The following is a 21,352-nucleotide window of genomic DNA, read 5'->3' on the forward strand; positions in this document are numbered from 1 at the left end:
CCAACTTGTGTTCCTCTTGTGCAACATTAACTTCCAGGGCCCTGTTCTACGAAGCGATCTTAGCCCTAAGATCACCTTAAGTGCATAGCTACCTTATGCACTAAGGTGATCTTAGTGCTGAGATCACTTCGTGGAACGGGGCCCTGATAACACAATTCCTGTGAATAATCCAAGAAAAACTGAATTGATCATTTTTTCTAACGCCAGACACTAACATATTCTCTGAACAGTCGTAGATTTAGGATTATCATCAGCAAGATGTCATTTCATGTTGCAGCACTAAATTTCACACAACATAAACGTCTGTGAATATTCTGAATAATAGTAACAAGTTTGTGACTAACAGAGCCATTTTAACAAGAAAATTGCATGTTAAATCAGGGCTTGAACTTAAGAATTTATCACCCATCAGTGTTTCTGCCAGAAAGAAATTTTTGGGTATGACGCTATGGAATTGAAGGCAACCACAGTCAATATGGCCTCCCCCAGAAAGAACCTGAGTTAAGTTTAGGGTTAGGGTTAAGAAAATCATACAGTAATGATAAGAGTAATGAATTTTGTCAAAAACTTTAACTAAAAAAAACAAATCTGCAAAAATATTCGGTATGGTGCCATACCCGTTTTACACTCCAGTAGAAACCCTGCCCATAGCATCTTTTTTTTATTAATTGCTGTGGGTAAAACGTCCCACCAACTGCAATTTTGAGCCTGCCTTCTATGACAATTTTTTAAAAGGTGACTTTTGCAGCAAATAAATATGACTGCAAGGTTATTTTGTTGCATGTAGACATATTTCAAATGTTAAACACTGGCAGTTAATGTACACCAGATTATATTCATTTTGCTGGTGTTGAGGAGTTTTACAGCAGTCGCTGTTGTTGAGGAGTTTTACCCACAACAGTAATTTATATCCAGTGGCATAAAATTGCCGTCAGTGATGCTCCCAACCCACAGCAATTTATATCTCAATGATGGCAATTGTGGTCGATCTCTTTTGTAGCAAATAAATATGACTGTACAGTTAATTTGTTGCATATAGACGTATTTCAAATGTACAAATTTTAAATACTGGCAGATAATGTACACCAGATATATTCATTTTGCTGTTGTTGATTTTTACCCACAGCAGTAATTTTTATCCAGTGGCCAACCCACAGCCATTTATATCTCAACGATGGCAATGGCCGTCGGTGCCGTCATTAAGTTCAAGCCCTGTTAAATAAATTTGTTGTCTACAATATCACTGTTTATATATTCAATGGGTTTTGCAAAAAATAATAATAAAAAACAAGTTGCCGCAAAGTTTGTAATAGCCTAAACTGGATTTGAATCTTCCAATAATTTAGTACATATGAAAACATTTATGTTAAAAAATAGAATGAAGTTTTGAGATATTATGTACAAAGTAAAGTTGAAGTTAGTTTTGTTTAATGATGCCACTAATCATTTACCTTTGGATGTAAAAAAATTGGCAATTATTTATAAATAGTCTTATATGAAACCCACTTAAGTTCACCATTAGCAGCAAGGCATCTTTTATATGCACTTTTTCACAGATAGGACAACACATACCATGACCTTTGATATACAAGTCACAGGGCACTATAGTCCGTCCTATCATTCTATAAAAAAAAAAATTGTAAATACTTTCAGTTTGGTTTGAAATAAGAAGAAAATTAAAAGTGTTTTGGAACTAAGAAAAAACTACTATTTTTGTGTGCAATTTACAAATCAATCAGCTCAGAAATAAATAACTTGTAGTAAATTTCATAGTGGAATGGACTATAACTAACTTGTGTCAAAGCAAAAATATTGAGCAAGCAAATATATAAATCTCAAAAAGGCATTCCCTGTGGGATGGACTATATTTGGGATGGGGAAAAAAAACATTCAGAGAATGGATCCACTGAAGTGATTTGATCCTACGATGCAAGCACCTCAACCGAGCACTCTACCGACTGAGCTAGATCCTGCCCCCAACCTATTACAAATGATATACAAATTTATAATACACTGAATAGGAATATACAGACATCAATATTCTAAATATGGAAATATATTGAACACATAATTTTCATCCTTAAATCACTCGACTGCAAGTCAGCAAAATCCTAACAATGACAGCGAACTCAGGACATCTCTTTAATCTATATGTCCACAAGTCTTTGATACAGAACCATTCCAGCCACTGGACAAAGCCAAACAGTTATTAAAAAAAATTAAATTAAATAATAAAAACTCCAAAAAACCCAACCTTACACAAACAGCAAAACTGAACTCTGACCTGTCCGACATTAAATTCCAGACACCACAAACTCCAGCAAACATTCAAATAGAATGGAAGATGCTCTAAACTCACATTCTAACTGTGCACCTCCAATGAAAATGGTAAATATTAATGCTTCTATACAAGCCTACCTTGTTGAAATGTCCAGTGCCAGACAGAATAGCAGTTGAACAAGACCTCACATTAGTTGTAAAAGCCAGGGAACACTTTGGAAGCGTGTGGGATCATCATTGATTGGTGTTCCGTGTCACGGTGATATTGTAAATCTAAATCCATACAAACAGGACATGCTCCAGCCTTGGAAACACATCACATGCCGTCCATCCGTAGGTTTGCAGTTGGTGTAGATGACAAGAAGCAATCGGTTAATGAAAGCCTGTGGTGCTAACAATCAGAGATGAAAAGGACAAAACCATTAGCAATTGTTGCTGTAATAGTGTTTGTGTGTGTGTGGATATTTGTGCAATTTTCAGACAGCAGGAAGCCCATTAATTAGCATTATTGTTTAGAATAACACGTTTTCTGCATCTCATCTAATGTCAGTACAGATAAAAGCCCTTTGTTATGGTATGGTATAGTGCACATACATCACTAATAATGCACATGAATCTGTATAGACATGCAAAAAAATTTTCAATTATATATATTTTTTTTTAAACTGCATATTCCATAAATATATCAGGGTTTCTAGATTATGTCAGTCCCACTCCCATGGCTAATGATATTCAATGTTGGGCTAGTAAATAACTACTATTGCCATGCCCGATGGCTAGTGAAAACCAAGTTGTCAACTGCTGCATTTAAGTTTATTTTGTAAATATGAATATCCTGCCCACAGTCTTAACGTTTTTAACATCTCTCACTAACCACTAACAACACACCCACTGTCCTGGACAAACAGCCCAGATAGCTGAGGTGAGTGCCCAGGACAGCGTGCTTGAACCTTAATTGAATATAAGCACGGAAATAAGTTGAAATAATAAATAAGAGCTAACTAACTAGAATTCAATCACCTAAACATTTTAGGAACATCAGTTGTAGTCAAAAAAAGTATTGAAGTAAACAATTTACAAACACTGGCCTGAAGATTCCGTACCATGGCAGCAAATTTACCAACCTCCAATCAGACATTTTCAATCAATGAAATTGTTATGGAGATTCGGAAACAGGAAAATGCTCATTTCAAGGGCAATCAATTTATGTCTATTTTGTGATTTTAAAATGTTGCGTCTGATGAAATGAAACATTCTGTATCTTGTGATGTTACTCAAGAAAATTTAATTTGGAATCTCTAATTCCAAGTAATAATATTCCCATCACTGAAAATAATATTCATACAGAATATATAAAACAGATCAGGTCTTATATAGATTGCCCAATAAAGAAAAGTTTTAACTATGTTTTGTTTAAAACTCCACTAGAGCACATTGATTAATATAAATCATTGGCTATTGGATGTCAAACATTTGGTAATTTTGACATATGGTCTTAGAGAGGAAACCCGCTCCATTTTAACATTAGTAGCAAGGGATCTTTTATATTTGCCACCCCAGTCAGAATAACACATACCACAGCCTTTAATATACCAGTCGAGGTGCACTGGCTGGAACAAGAAACAGCCAAATAGGCCCACCAATGGGGATTGATCCTGGACCGACCACACATCATGAGAGTGTTTTGCAACTGGGCTACATCCTGCCCCATAAAGAAATAAATGTCTGTGTCAGGGGTGGGGATCTCTGTGTCAGGGGTGGGGATCTCCGTGTCAGGGGTGGGGATATCCGTGTCAGGGGTGGGGATCTCCATGTCAGGGGTGGGGATCTCCGTGTCAGGGGTGGGGATCTCCGTGTCAGGGGTGGGGACCTCCGTGTCAGGGGTGGGGACCTCCGTGTCAGGGGTGGGGATCTCCGTGTCAGGGGTGGGGATATCCGTGTCAGGGGTGGGGATCTCCGTGTCAGGGGTGGGGATCTCCGTGTCAGGGGTGGGGATCTCTGAGACCGAAAAAAAAAAATTTAAACGTGTGTTTGCCGGTCCCACTTTTGTCATTCTTGTCGGTCCGAAGCACCTGTCCATTTCTATTATTGCAACAAATTCTTATCTGTCAAGGGGACCGGCCTGCCCAGACATTGGTATTTCATGCATGATTTAAAATAATAAATAAATAGTGGTCAGTATAGCTTGTGTTTCAGAAGTCTGTGATTTTAAAGTCTGCCTAAGTATATATCATCAGTCACTGAAGTCGGACCTACAGTAGTGTCAATCCACAGCCACTAGGCTAGACATTAATTTTGTCAAAGTTGCTGAGCCAGTCAAGAGATAAAACAGACGTTAACAATAACACCATTCTTGGTGAGAGAGCCATCTAGGTATTACACTCCAATTAAAACAAAGGACCCAGAGTTTGCAACTGGTTACAATCAACACCTGTCAACACCGATGTACTGACCTTTGTCCGAAATTGTCGGGTCGAGTGTCCCAGTCTGAAGCAAGAGACTTTTGAGCAGTACAAACTGTTTGAAATAGCATAAAATATACTGAAATAATCAATAAATTAAATGTATTTATTGTTGACTGTTCAGTGTAGTCTATCCAATAATTATAAAGGATTTTAAAATTAGCAAAAGGTTTCCACTTTTTTGTTAACAAGTGGAAGTAAGCAGAACAGCTACATGTACTGGTTATCTCAAGAGCCAGTAGAGGTCAAATTTCGTCCAATCAGTGATGACGTTATTAATCTCTTTGTCTAAACATGTGCTAGCTCAGGCTGTCAATCACTTCAACGGTGCGATCTTTTATTAATTTTCAGGACACCAGTCTTCGCCATGAGCAAAATCAAGGCGAGCTGAAGATTACTCTCCTGAAATGGTGCTAGGCGAGCAATCACTCTCCTCAATAAATGTATATGTACTATTTACTAAATAATGCCGGGAGGTAATGGGTATTACACTTTATCACCATACTCGTGCCGTTGATGTAGTTTGTGACACTCGCTTTACAAATCACTGTATTTTGCACATAATTTGCACCGAACAAAATTGACGTAACTTCTACCACTTTTCTCTGTGATTTTGTAACCAAAATGGTCAGTCATCGGTTATGCTTTAAATATTTTTAATTCCACAGAATTACCTTTTCCCACCATTGAAAAAACACACACGCACCCACTAATTCGGAACACTTCGGTCGATATCGGACCGTTGTAATGTCTCATTCGGAATATCTCGGCCCATCACGATTTCTCTGGTATCAGCCGAGATGTTCCTAGTTGTGATGTTCGTAGATTCTGTCAAGGAGTTCCGAATGAGTTTCCGTGATAACGGTGCAAACAAAGAGTTTCAAAGAAAAACATCAGTTCGAAATTGTTACTATGCAAATAAACACAACAGTTCGCGATAGTTACTACGCATATTTATTTGTGAGATAGTTTTTTGTGTCCGATTTGTGAGATAGTTTTGTTGTGTCAAAATCATAGAGAAAAGGAGCTAGAAGTTAAAAAAAAAAATTTAAAAGTTTATTGCAAGGCGATCGATTCGTAGATTGCCTAAAACTTTACAGGCGAGTGTGGAGGCGAGCGCGAGCGATCGCTCGCCTTTCCTGGTGAAGACTGGGACACAGTACTGAATACTCGTACTTTTTATACATATATGGGATTTAAATTCATAACTTTTATTCCTTTTTTATATTATTTATTCCATTATGTAAAACATATACAATTTGTGGGGTGTTTTTTTTTTTTCCCCTCTCTCTCTCTCACACACACACACACACACACACACACACACACCATTAATGATGACATCAAGCGGGACCGATTGACAATTTAATTTTTCCCCACCCCTGGTCTGTGTACAATATATCACAGGGCACAACTACAAGAAGGGTGAATTAACTCAATGTAATGGAAACAGAGGCAAATCTACCAAGATATAAACAGATTTTTATTATACAAACTGATCCCATGGATGATGCTATTCAGATCTAGAATATTGGAAATTGAAGATGTGAGGGCTCAGTCTATACATTATATTTGCTTGTGCCATGTATGTAATTAAAACAATATGGTAGAACAGTTATTATAAGTTACTGTTCATATTATAAATTTGTTTCTTTGTTTATAAAGGCTTGGAGGTATAATTCCTTAAATTACACTTTTATACCAATAGTAATTACTGCTAACACTTTCATAAAAATATTAAGCCTATTATATAAACTAGAGTCTTTCAAGGGGAAACAACTTTTTGTTACTTGTAATGATGGCCTTTGTGGCAAAGATGTATAAATATACTACATAGATTGAGTACATATTTTTATTGAAAATAACATCTCTACTAGTTAGTTGCTAGAAAGAAAGAAAGAAAGAAATGTCTTATTTAATTGTATGGTTAAAGACCATGGTGGGTGGGTATTGGATGGATGGATGGATGGATGGATGGATAAATGGATAATGGATGGATGGATGGATGGATGGGTTGTTGGATGGATGGATGGATGGATGGATGGATGGATGGATGGATGGATGGATGGATGGATGGATGGATGGATGGGTTGTTGGATGGATGGATGGATGGATGGATGGATGGATGGATGGATGGATGGATGGATGGATAGATGGGTTGTTGGATGGATGGATGGATGGATGGATGGATGGATGGATGGATGTATGGATGGAAGGATGGATGGATGGATGGATGAACGGATGGATGGATGGATGGATGGATGGATGGGTTGTTGGATGGATGGATGGAGGGATGGATGGATGGAGGGATGGATGGGTTGTTGGATGGATGGATGGTTGGATGGATAGATGGGTTGTTGGATGGATGGATCAATGGATGGATGGATCAATGGATGGATGATCAACGGATATGATAGGTAAATAATATAGATAGAAGGATGGATAGATGGTTGAATGGATATGAATGAATGAATGAATGAATGAATGAATGAATGAATGAATGAATGAATGCAAAAATCACTTGGCAATGAGCAAAACAGAAATCAGCTTTCAACTTTAAAAAACAAAAAGAAAAAAAAGTTGATCCCCGCCCACGTTAATGTATACTTGCACATAAAACTTGATGGACGTTAATTTATAGAAATGACTAACGTCTTTAATTTTTTAGGGTTAAATTTTATGTAAAATATTAAAAAAAGACCTGTGAATCTTGTGGAAATTCTACATTAACTAGACAACCAGCAGCCAGTGCTACAGACTTTCACATATTGAGGTGAACAGGACAAACATTTGCAAGTGGTTGTAAAGGCCAGTGTGATCAATTTGTAACTGTTGGTCAGGCTTGTGATAAATGAAAAATTTCGTAAACCATTTATGGGTTATACAAAAACAAATTTAGGTAATGGTAACACAATTTCGTTTTTGCACAGCCCATTATGATCATGTAAATTGATGTTCTAAAAATGGGTTATGCAGAATGAGACTTGCGTGATCGATGCAAGAACCGATCTATTGTCCTCGCAATTTTACGAGACCTGTTAATGTAAAAAGCACATCAAGTATCTCCAGAAAGGCTTTGTGATCATCATGGGACCCTTCAAGGCTGAGGGACTTGTACCGATCTTTATGGCATTTCAAGAAATATACATACTTATACACTTGAATTCCGTTGGCTTGAACCCCGTCAGTGCTCGAGAAAATGTTTGACCCATCGGGTAGTTCGACCCAACCATTCGGTCAACAACGTGTAAGTGTAACTTGGGACTTCGTTTTTGGTTCGAGCGTTGCAGTGTATACGACCATTCCGAATTCAACCCAACAAGTTTCTACATATATATATACAGTGAAACCCATCTAAACTGGACACTCATGGGACCAAATAAAAAGTCTGGTTTTAAGAGATACCCAGTTTACAAAACTGCTGTTATGTACTGATATTTAAGAACGGACCATGAACATCCAGTTTTAAGGGAATTCCTTTTACCAGAGAGTCCGGTTTCGAGGGGTATCATTGTATATTGAACACATGTAAACTTGCTTAACTGATGTAAAGATTGCAACAAGTCCCTGTACCCCAGGGCAAGAAAGCAAAAAAAGCTATCCAAAGAACACATGGCAAAAAGACATCCAGGCAGACTCCAGGAAGACAGGATACACATGGAACAGTCTGACACAAGGAATTCTGGAGACACTTTCTGATTGCCTATGCCTCGGGACAATGGACATAATTAAGTAATGTGAAAAATTTAGAACCATCTACACGTACCTGTATGCTGATTGCCAGTAAATCCTCCTACAGTAAATCCTCCTAAAGCATTTTCTGCCAGAGGATACGAAGGGTAAAATTGTGTACCCTAAACACTTGGAAATTAAGGATAAAATTTTATAATTTTTAGAAAGATATTATTAAGAGGACTGCTGTTTATAATTAATTGGTCAAAGTACATGAAATGCAGTGTCCAATTTCAAAAGATTTGAAACACATAACCACCTATAGTCCGTCCCATATCAAGGCCATATCTTTGCACAAGACAGAGTCAAAAGGGTATTTCTTTGTAAATAATTTCAGTTTGGTTTGATGTAAGATACTAAGAAGAAAAGTAAAAGTGTTTTGGAAAAATAAAAAATACTATTTTTATATGTAATTTAGAAAACAATCAGCTCAGAAATAAATAACTACCATATATCTTTGCCTATAAGTAGAATTGTTTTCACCCAAAAATTATTTTATAACTTGGGGGGTCGACTTATAAGAGGGTAAAAAAAATTCACCCAAAAATATTACCGTTTTGGGGATTATTTTACAAGTTTTATTGTTGAAGTATGCCCTGTATATATACTCAAATATGTTAATTTGACACATTTATTTTTTATAACCTTTTTTTTTTTTGGCATTAGAACGGTTTTGGTAATGCAAAAAGGCATGCGATCTTACTCACATGCCAAAAAAACAGTCCACTTAGTTAAAATAACAGTCATCACTAATAGCAAAAATGTAAACAATACTAACTACCTGTTGCCCGAGTTTATTTTGAAATCTGGTCACTGGCATTAATAGTTGTTCAAACAATGTTTTGTCAGTGATTAACTTCATGAATATTACTGAGCTTTCCTTTAAAACAGCTTAGACTGATCTCTACAGTTCACTAGAGCAATAGGGACATACATCATTTGGTACAAAACCAGTGTATTTTCCAGAGTTATCCTCCTTACATGTATTAATATGGCGGCAAAACATGTGATTAACTGATACTTTCAGTTTTATCGTAGTGATCTGTTGTCAGTGTTTATAAATAAAGTTGTTATCTGTGCACAAAACCATGCTGTACAGTGCCATACGGCAACAGTCAAACAGCTTTCACTATCTACTAAGGGAATGTTTCGTTTTGATGCTATGTAGTTTGATTGCGATGTACAAAACGTGAAAACCGAAGTTTGTAAAATAATTTTCTTTTGTTCAAATATTGTACATTATTGTTCTCATGTGCTGAAAATAAGAAATATTTCAATATTTATAAGTTGTTTTTCATAGGTCGACTTATAAACGGGTCAATAAAAAAAATACGTTTTCAGGGCTTGAAATTAGGGACTAGACTTATAGCCGAGATCGACTTACAGGCGAAGATATACAGTAGTACTAAATTCCACAGTATGAAAAAAGGTGTTCCCTATGGGAAGGACTATAGTAGGGACACTTATGACCAGTTTTCTTTTTATTACATACCCTCAAATAACTAGTACTAAATTCCACAGTATAAAAAAAGGCATTCCCTATGGGAAGGACTATAGTAGGGACACTTATGACCAGTTTTCTTTTTATTACGTACCCTCAAATTATTTTCTGGCAGAAAGCCTGAAGAAGTTCCTTCATAGTGTGATTGTGTTTGTATTTTTACCCTGCAACCACTGTTTCTATCAAGGACAGACCTAGGGAGTATTTTAGGGAGGTGACTGAGGGCTAAAGGGTATATGGAATGACTTCCTGAAAAAAAAGGAACTTCATTGAAAATTGTAAACAAATTGTTTAAAAAAATTGACACTTTTTTTTTTTTTTTTTTTTTTGGGGGGGGGGGGGGTTACCTATAGGTCACGGGACCCCTCCCCCTGGATCTGCCCTTGGCTCTATTGGTTGATTGTGGTGATTGATTAAAGCAGATTATGACTGGTAACATCACGTACACATAAATGTCACATCCACAGATGTGACATTAAACTGTTCCCTTGACACAGTAATCGTACAATGCAGCTGAAATAAACGGGAATACAGGGTATTTGTTTCCGTTGAATTTTTGATGGATTACGGGATAAAGATACATGTGATAACCAATTAGTGGCATGGAATATTGGCTTTATCCTAGTCAGACTGAATAGATAATTCACTCGGCAAGACATACGGAATTCCCCATCTTACGATGATAGGATAAAGCCAATATCCTATGTCATTAACTAGTTTACTGAAAATCACCGACCTTAGGCATTAAGCAATGTAAACTATTTTTGGCTGTTATTGCATTTTGGAGGTTTTTTCTGTAACTGTAAATTTGGGCAATTCCAGTGTTTTTCTGGCTCCAAATATGTTGAAAAAAAAACGGAGAAACGACGTCAGTGACTTTTAAAGAAAATAGGCCATTAGCTTTTGGCACCAAATGTATAAAGTTTGGTAATAAACTGATAATTCAAAAATATTTTTATAGTGACATCCAATTCTAAAATAATACAAGTTTTTAAAAACTGAAATAACAACAAATTCAGCAAGTCTGATATATTTTAACATGCTCTTATACCACTAAGGTTTCGAGCATACAAATTTAGTACCCAAAAAATAATGGCCAATTTCCTTTATAAACAAAGAGAGATAACTCTTACCAGTAGTCTTTTCTTTTCCTCTTCTGCAGCTAACTGCAGCTGCTGCTCCAACGTGGCCCAGTCCATCTGCGGAAGAGTTGATTCTATGTTGTACACATCGAAATCCCCCGACGATGACATAACACTGTCCCCCTCACCATCAGCCAGGTTTCCTTTCCTGTCTTTACCATGTTTACTGCGATGGCCGCTACCGTCTCTAGATCTGTGTTTTGACGAAGAAGCCGATTTTGACTTTTTCATTCCGGGGTTCAGTTTCGTCTCGCCGTTCGGGACAACATGTATTTCTTCTGTGGGACTCGTCATGGCCGATTCCGTCAAATATTCCTCCGATTCGGAACTCAAACTTTCATCACTGTCCGCATTCACTTCATTCAATGACTTGTGACCTTTGTGAAGGTCGAACGGCAAAGCATGAGCATCGATCTTTTTCAGCTCGGCAAATTCCTGGGCCAGACTCAGAATGTTGATCTTGCGCGCCCGCTTCGCAAACTCCAAATCGGTTTCTCCGGAAATCCGTTGAACTTCTTTAGAATTGTTTCCCGAATTTAAAACGAAGTCGCCCGTTTTCAACTTGCCTCTGTCGACAATGTAGACCTCCAGCTCATTCTCAATGTCCTCCAGTGGTCCCGCGATTTCTGAATAATCCGAGAGAACAGACTCGCACTCCGAATTGATGAGCGATTTGATGGGCGATTTCTTCTCCCGAATGAACCTGCTGTATGCTTTGCCGACGTCACTCTCACTCCCGTTGTGTGTCTGATTCTCCTCAGGGGTTAACACGGTCATAGCCTGCACACCTGCAATAAAGGAATGATTTTATTACTACACTGAAATCAGTGGTGTGGTGTGGTGATCAAGGGTTAACACAGTCAAAGCCTGCACACCTGCAATACACAAAAGAAAAGAATGGTAATTTTGCTACAATGAAATCAGTGACATTAAGATTAAGCTCTTGGTTTTAAGCTGGTAGGTACTGATGAAGATGGTGGTCGGGGGCATCCCCCCCCCCCCCCCAATATAAAATCCTGGCTATGTCAGTGCTGGTAGGTACTGATGAAGATGGTGGATCAGGGCACCCCCCCCCCCCCCCCCCCCCACACCCAATATAAAATCCTGGCTATGTCAGTGCTGGTAGGTACTGATGAAGATGGTGGTCAGGGCATCTCCCCCCCCCCCCCCCCACCCAATATAAAATCCTGGCTATGTCAGTGCTGGTAGGTACTGATGAAGATGGTGGTCAGGGCATCCCCCCCCCCCCCCCACCCAATATAAAATCCTGGCTATGTCAGTGCTGGTAGGTACTGATGAAGATGGTGGTCAGGGCATCCCCCCCCACCCAATATAAAATCCTGGCTATGTCAGTGCTGGTAGGTACTGATGAAGATGGTGGTCAGGGCATCCCCCCCCCCCCCCCCCACCCACCCAATATAAAATCCTGGCTATGTCAGTGCTGGTAGGTACTGAATTCACGTTTCCTTACCAGTCTCCACCTATAATGATGATGATAACTAGTTTAACGTGCCCATATACCACTAGGGTTTCGAACACGCCCATCCCGAGTCCGACCTCCGATAAGATCGGAGGCCTGACTCGGGATGGGGGGTGAAAATGGGCAGAATTTTGAAAATGGCAATTTGTAAAAAAGTTAATAGATTAAATAAAATAAAAAAAAAGGTTACAAGCTAAAAATAAAAAAGAATTGACTGCTCGGCCGAATATTTATATAATTTGGAGCATTTTAGAAGGACAGTCCAAAATTAAATAAGAGAAAGAAGAGAGGATCGGACTATTTAATAATATTAAAAAAAAGGAGTAATTTTGACATAAAATTTTGAACGCAGATCTAAAAGTTTAAAGTCCGATCGATATGTCCATGTGAGTGGCCTCGTTAAGGACGTTTGGGTGCACAGCTTAAAGGGACGAGATGGGTTGCATTCCGTCAAGAAAACCCCTAGATTAACAGTCGATAGACGTTGAAGGTGTAGTGCTGTGCTGAAATACAGATCTTGAGAAGCCGGATCCGTCTGAACGAGAGAGACTATCAGACTAGGGTATAGTCCAGTCGTCATGGGTTGGTATAGTGGTGCGGACGGGCCCGATTCTGGAGGATACGAGATGGTATCACTATAAAGCAAGGTAAAGTCTAGAAAAAGAGTAGTAGGGGCCGACCCCGCTTCCTATTTCTTCTTAGATTGGGGCGGTCAATCTTCCAGTGCTGCTAGGACAGGCTCGGACATGTAGAGACTAAATGCAAACAACTGTGGCGTTCTGCAGAATTATACGAGTCACGAAAAAAACAAGTTGACAGTCAGACGGAGAAATGACGTGGAGGCAAGGAATCTCGCTAAAAAAGAATCCAACCTGGTGATGCAGGCTGTCGAAACGAGAAGCGTTCCAGCATTCAATCAGTTCCAATGACCGCATACATCCCAGTAGAAAACTTCATTTCGCTGACAAAAACAACGAAACGAAGGACCCCCCAAGTCGAGCACATGAAAGCACGTGCAGTGTGCACAAGCGAAACAAACACGTCTTACCGCGTGGAATTCCAGACTGGGAATGCTCCTATAAAGCGAGTTTTACTGAATCATTGGTGAGGTATAAGGCCACTAGGGTGAGTATCACCAAATCAAATTCCACAGACGACAAAAGTTCAACGTTAAAATTAAAGTTTTTTAAGGACATCACTAGAGCACACTTATTTATATCAATCATCAGCTAGCTATTGGATGTCAAACATTTGACTACAGTTTTCTGTTTGTACTAGTAGTAAGGGATCTTTCATATGCACTTCCCAACAGACAAAATGGCAAATACCATGGCTTTTCATATACCAGTCGTGGAGCACTGATTGAGAAAGGAAAAAAAAAACAATCACAGAATGAAATAAAGAAAGAAATGTTTTATTTAATGGCGCACTTAACACATTTTATTTATGGTTATATGGTGTCAGACATATGGTTAAGGACCACACAGATTTTGAGAGGAAACCCGCTGTTGCCACATATGCTACTCTTTTATGACAGGCAGCAAGGCATCTTTTATTTGCGCTTCCCACAGGCAGGATAGCACAAACCATGGCCTTTGTTCAACCAGTTATGGATCACTGGTCGGTGCAAGTGGTTTACACCTACCCATTGAGCCTTGCGGAGCACTCACTCAGGGTTTGGAGTCGGTATCTGGATTAAAAATCCCATGCCTCGACTGGGATCTGAACCCAGTACCTACCAGCCTGTAGACCGATGGCTAACCACGACGCCACCGAGGCCTGTCCAATCACAGAATGAGTTCATCACAGAGTTTCGGTCCTGTTATTACAGCCCTCTGAACATTGCGAGAACAAATATTTCGTTCGTGCAAATTTAATTTTTCATATACCAGTCGTGGAGCACTGATTGAGAAAGGAAAAAAAAAACAATCACAGAATGAGTTCATCACAGAGTTTCGGTCCTGTTATCACAGCCCTCTGAACATTGCGAGAACAATTGTTTTGTTCGTGCAAATTTAATTTTGCGTCACTTTTTTTTTTTTTTTCTAGCAAAATTCGGAGCACCATTTACTTGGATATAATGGGTTACGCAGAAACGAAATGGGTTACCTTCATTCATTTTTGCGTAACCGATAAATGGGTCACGCAGATTCTCAATTCACAGAGGCTTGCTGTGATATGCCAGTCATGGAGCACAGGTTAAGAAAGGGGGAGGGGGGTGGGGGAAATCACAGAAAAAGTTTCGGTGCACATCACATTGTATTTATAGTTATATGGTGTTGGACATGTAGTTAAGGACCGCACAGATAATGAAGGAGGAAACCCACTGTCGCCACTTCATGGGCTACTCTTTTTTATTAGCAGCATGGGATCTTTTATATGCACCATCCCACAGACAAGGTAGTACATACCACTGTCTTTGTTACATCAGTTGTGGAGCACTGGCTAGAACAAGAAATAGCCCAATGATGGGGATCGATCCTAGACCGACGACGCATCAAGCGAATGCTATACCAATGGGCTATGTCCCGCCCCTCTGCCTCGGTGTAGTGATTTAAGAGCTGTTATGACAATATAATACATGTCACATCTTGTTTTAATCTAAACATTACCTAGCAGTAGTCTTCAATGTAGTGTTGCCTCGAGGTAGTGATTTAATGAGCTGTTATGACAATATAATACGTCACATCTTGTTTTAATCTAAACATTAGCTAGCAGTAGTCTTCAATGTAGTGTTGCGTCGGTGTAGTGATTTAATGAGCTGTTATGACAATATAATACATGTCACATCTTGTTTTAATCTAAACATTAGCTAGCAGTAGTCTTCAATGTAGTGTTGCGTCGGTGTAGTGATTTAATGAGCTGTTATGACAATATAATACATGTCACATCTTGTTTTAATCTAAACATTAGCTAGCAGTAGTCTTCAATGTATGCCTCGAGGTAGTGATTTAATGAGCTGTTATGACAATATAATACATGTCACATCTTGTTTTAATCTAAACATTAGCTAGCAGTAGTCTTCAATGTAGTGTTGCGTCGGTGTAGTGATTTAATGAGCTGTTATGACAATATAATACATGTCACATCTTGTTTTAATCTAAACATTAGCTAGCAGTAGTCTTCAATGTAGTGTTGCGTCGGTGTAGTGATTTAATGAGCTGTTATGACAATATAATACATGTCACATCTTGTTTTAATCTAAACATTAGCTAGCAGTAGTCTTCAATGTAGTGTTGCCTCGGGGTAGTGATTTAATGAGCTGTTATGACAATATAATACATGTCACATCTTGTTTTAATCTAAACATTAGCTAGCAGTAGTCTTCAATGTAGTGTTGCGTCGGTGTAGTGATTTAATGAGCTGTTATGACAATATAATACATGTCACATCTTGTTTTAATCTAAACATTAGCTAGCAGTAGTCTTCAATGTAGTGTTGCCTCGAGGTAGTGATTTAATGAGCTGTTATGACAATATAATACATGTCACATCTTGTTTTAATCTAAACATTAGCTAGCAGTAGTCTTCAATGTAGTGTTGCGTCGGTGTAGTGATTTAATGAGCTGTTATGACAATATAATACATGTCACATCTTGTTTTAATCTAAACATTAGCTAGCAGTAGTCTTCAATGTAGTGTTGCCTCGGGGTAGTGATTTAATGAGCTGTTATGACAACATAATACATGTCACATCTTGTTTTAATCTAAACATTAGCTAGCAGTAGTCTTCAATGTAGTGTTGCCTCGAGGTAGTGATTTAATGAGCTGTTATGACAATATAATACATGTCACATCTTGTTTTAATCTAAACATTAGCTAGCAGTAGTCTTCAATGTAGTGTTGCGTCGGTGTAGTGATTTAATGAGCTGTTATGACAATATAATACATGTCACATCTTGTTTTAATCTAAACATTACCTAGCAGTAGTCTTCAATGTGGTGTTGCGTCGGTGTAGTGATTTAATGAGCTGTTATGACAATATAATACATGTCACATCTTGTTTTAATCTAAACATTAGCTAGCAGTAGTCTTCAATGTGGTGTTGCCTCGGGGTAGTGATTTAATGAGCTGTTATGACAATATAATACATGTCACATCTTGTTTTAATCTAAACATTAGCTAGCAGTAGTCTTCAATGTAGTGTTGCCTCGGGGTAGTGATTTAATGAGCTGTTATGACAACATAATACATGTCACATCTTGTTTTAATCTAAACATTAGCTAGCAGTAGTCTTCAATGTAGTGTTGCCTCGGGGTAGTGATTTAATGAGCTGTTATGACAACATAATACATGTCACATCTTGTTTTAATCTAAACATTAGCTAGCAGTAGTCTTCAATGTAGTGGTGCGTCGGTGTAGTGATTTAATGAGCTGTTATGACAATATAATATGTCACATCTTGTTTTAATCTAAACATAGCTAGCAGTAGTCTTCAATGTAGTGTTGCCTCGGGGTAGTGATTTAATGAGCTGTTATGACAATATAATACATGTCACATCTTGTTTTAATCTAAACATTAGCTAGCAGTAGTCTTCAATAAGTGATTTAATGAGCTGTTATGACAATATAATACATTCACATCTTGCTTTAATCTAAACATTAGCTAGCAGTAGTCTTCAATGTAGTGGTGCGTCGGTGTAGTGATTTAATGAGCTGTTATGACAATATAATACATGTCACATCTTGCTTTAATCTAAACATTAGCTAGCAGTAGTCTTCAATGTAGTGGTGCGTCGGTGTAGTGATTTAATGAGCTGTTATGACAATATAATACATGTCACATCTTGTTTTAATCTAAACATTAGCTAGCAGTAGTCTTCAATGTAGTGGTGCGTCGGTGTAGTGATTTAATGAGCTGTTATGACAATATAATACATGTCACATCTTGTTTTAATCTAAACATTAGCTAGCAGTAGTCTTCAATGTAGTGTTGCGTCGGTGGGCCCCACTAGGCTATTTCTCGTTCCAGCCAGTGCGCCGCGACTGGTAAATCAAAGACCGTGGTATGTGCTATTCTGTCTGTGAGATGGTGCATATAAAAGAACCCTTGCTACTGATGAAAAAAATGTAGCTGGTTTCCTCTCTATGACTGTGTCAAAATGACCATATGTTTGACATCCAACAGCCGAAGATTAATAAATCAATGTGCTCTTGTGGTGTCGTTAAACAGAATCGGTTTGAATTTCATCATCGATCATCGGTTATAATCGGCTGGCACCAGCCAATCAACTTTCGATTACACAGTCGGTTAGAAATGTATGAACATAAGAAAGATTTGAATAATAAGGGTCATGTACCTATTGCTGTGTTCAACCTACAAATGGCTAATTTTACATCTAATGACTATTTAAGGATCTAATGTGAAGGATCTATTACACTTAAAGGCATATTGTCACAGATCACTGACCTATTTACTGGTCTAACAAAGTATTACCTGAACAAAAATTATTTGATTTGTCCCTAAATGTACTTTATTCAACCATCTTCATAAACACCATACTCCATTTATTAATGATATTTTGTAAAAATAATTGAATTATGGCTATGGTTCATAATTCAAAAACTAAAATTGCAAAGAGGGTTGACATGGATTTCACTCCATCATGGTTCAGTTAAGGTGTTAAGGTTAAGGTTAAGATTTGGTTTCCAATTTTTATTTATTATCCATTTTTAGAGAAACAGGGTCCTTAAAGGAAACATGACACGAGACCATATTATAGCTCATTTTAAAAGCAAAATGATATAAAAATAATATACAAATAACTTTATAACAATAAAATATGTGTAGTTAACTTAAAATGAAGAAATTACGCTAATCAGTATCAAAGTACGATTTATGCATATTTATTCGTGAGCGTTCGAAAAAAAAGGGAAGTGATGTCAGAGCCGCTGTACTCTTCCATTGTTGTTAACTGTTTATATATGGAGTAAGGGGCTTACGATCTTTTCAGTCCAACAGTGCCATACTGCGCGGCCTTTGGGTGTAAAAATAAACAGTTTAAACGATCGGGATTGTCTTTTTATGGTTTTCCAAAGGATTGTATCCAAAGAAAGACGCGTGTATTTTATCGCAAAAGAAAAGATTGGACACCAACACCGCATAGTACTTTGGTGTCAGTCTATTTACAGCCCGGAGCCCGAACGTTACCTGGAGACAAAAACAGTACTCGGTTGCGAATGCCGAGGTGTACATTGTACATATTTGGCACAAAGATACACCTCAGCATGATGTATTTATATATGTTAAAACAAAAATGTAGAAAGTTTTATTTATTTATTTTTTTGGAGAAAAAAAAGATTTTTCACGTTAGGGCTGTAGGCCTACATAACAAAATCTGTATTCACCGTCCAAAGAAGGAAACGTCAATAAGTAATTAAATATGGCATATACAAACATGGGATTTGGCATGAGGATACATCTCAGTATGATGTATTTAAATATGTTTTTAAAAAAACGTGTAGAAAACAACAATAATTTTAAATAATGTTTTTAATCTTCGGGCGGAATACGTCACAAAAACGTTCCTCACCGCCCGAAGCCCCAAAGCAACACGAAGTTCAATACAAAATAAACCACTACTGTCGGTGTCGAAATAACTATTATGTTTCATCCACGGGCTGACTTGAGAATCGGAGTGTTGTTTTAGTTAATTGGTCCTTTCTTTCCGTGGCCTGCACATGTGATTCCCGATTGGCAGGTGTATATTGCAGGGTATCGACCAGGTAAGTGATTACCATGGTCTAGATATACGTACAAAATACGTGCCAGTTTTTTTAAGATCACAGGGTATTGTGGCGTAACCTGTCGCGACTATAGTACAATGTTAATGGACATTATCAGCCGCTCTGCTTCATTACTGTAAATAATGCTGTAAAACCCTTGATTAAGTAGACTTTCCCCATCTAAAATTACAAAACTGACCAATTACGTAGTACCAAAGAAAAGAAAATTATCACTTGGGTATCGTGAGTGGTCATTTTTACTCTAATGCACCCTACCAATAGGCCTAATAATATGCTACTTTTTTTATGAGAGAAAAATACTATAACCCCATTTCGTTCTATTGATGCAAATAGAAATATATTTAGTTTAAAAGTTGATTATACTCTCAAGTCATTTATGTTGTTTTACAAGTCAGGTTAATGAAAGTGAAGCGCCTTGTAAATTAGAGTGTTTGTTTACACTGTGCATACAGATTTCATTATGTACAGCCCGAACATAAAAAATGCGATATTTTCTAAAAAAAACACAAAAATTTTTTTGTCCTACATTTATATTTTTTACATATTTAAATACATCATATCGAGGTGTATCTTTATGCTAAATATGAACAGTATACACCTCGGCATTAGCATCCGAGTTTTGGTTTTGTCTCCGGGTTACTTTCGGGCTCCGGGCTGTAAATTGGTCGACCGGTCTGGTCTGGCACCATCGGTTTCTCCACCTTCCGACTCGCTATCCGTTTTTTCTTCAGTATCACTGTTGTAAGTAAATGTGTGTCTTTCTTCATTTACTAACAGCTCATATTGATATGGCAAAACGTTTTGCGAACGAACACTCATTGTTTTGGTAAGCTGTGCAAGTCTTAGATTCTTTATGAGTGGTACAGACTAATGCTTTTAAGTGTAAGGCTTCAGATCAAGCGACGCGTCTCTGACGTCACGGACCTCGTGATTGCCCTGCTCATTAAAGATCAGCAATTTCCGCTAAGAGCTCGTATCTGGGGGGTTTTATGGAGATATTTTAAGTAATTAATTTTTTTTTTTTTTTTTTTTTAGGTGATTCAATTTATAATTAATTGTACATGGTTGGTGCCAAATATGGGTTACGTGACATGTTTCCTTTAAAACCGATAAATTTTTCGATTATAATCAATCACTAGTTCAATAACCCAACAAAATGGCCAGAATAGAAAACGTACACTGGTTGTAAAGTGAAGGAAGGAAGAAAATGTTTTATTTAGTGACACACTCAACACATTTTATTTTCAGTTATATGGCGTCGGACATATGGTTAAGGACCACACAGATACTGAAGGAGGAAACCCGCTGTCGCCACTTCATGGACTACTCTTTTCGATTTGCCATAAGGGATCTTTTATATGCACTATGCCATAGAGAGCATAGCAGATACCACGGCCTATATTTATGTACGTGGGTATGTGTACGCATGGACAAGTATATTAATTTGATGGTCATTTAGACTTGTTTTTATGTTTGAGTGCAAATTATGTAATTCTTTCTAATTCTCTGAAGAACATGTCAACTGATATATGTGTATATTATAAATTGTATGTAACAAAGTATGTGTGGAGAGGCATTAATATAGGCCAATGGCCTGTTTGCCAATCCATTTCTTTTTTTAAATAAATATTGTTTAAACCATACCATGGCCTTTGATGTACCAGTCGTGGTGCACTGGTTGGAGCGAGAAATAGCCCAGTGGGTCCACCGACGGTCATCGATCCCAAACCGACCACGCATCATGCAAGCGCTTTACCACTGGGTTAAGTTCCGCCCCCAGAACAGAAAACGTACACTGCTTGAAAAAGGTAAATAATAGGCAGATTAATAGACACATGTACGCACCTAGAGCACTCTCTGTCTCACTGTATTCTGAATCGCCGTCAGACTTGGAGACGTCTTCATCCTCCGGAAAGTGATGTCCTTGATTCTCTGCCTTCCTCTTGAGGTACGCTCGCCACCCACGCTGAATCCTACAAAATAAAAACAGTTTACTATAAGACACTGAT

At 38.0% G+C, this 21,352-nt stretch overlaps 1 protein-coding gene across 1 annotated transcript in view; it reads right to left on the reverse strand.

Moving 5' to 3' along the window:
• The window catches only part of LOC121370401 (IQCJ-SCHIP1 readthrough transcript protein-like), a 218,990-nt gene that overhangs the window by 105,033 nt on the left and 92,605 nt on the right, over positions 1-21,352 (reverse strand). Inside the window, exons 7-8 of the mRNA XM_041495597.1 lie at positions 21,189-21,316; positions 11,109-11,905 (exon numbers count right to left, since the gene is read on the reverse strand). Coding sequence (XP_041351531.1) covers positions 11,109-11,905; positions 21,189-21,316 — 925 coding nt within the window. The remainder of the gene's footprint in view (positions 1-11,108; positions 11,906-21,188; positions 21,317-21,352) is intronic.

The sequence above is a fragment of the Gigantopelta aegis genome, chromosome 1 (assembly GCF_016097555.1).
Source record: "Gigantopelta aegis isolate Gae_Host chromosome 1, Gae_host_genome, whole genome shotgun sequence".
NCBI lineage: Eukaryota > Metazoa > Mollusca > Gastropoda > Neomphalida > Peltospiridae > Gigantopelta > Gigantopelta aegis.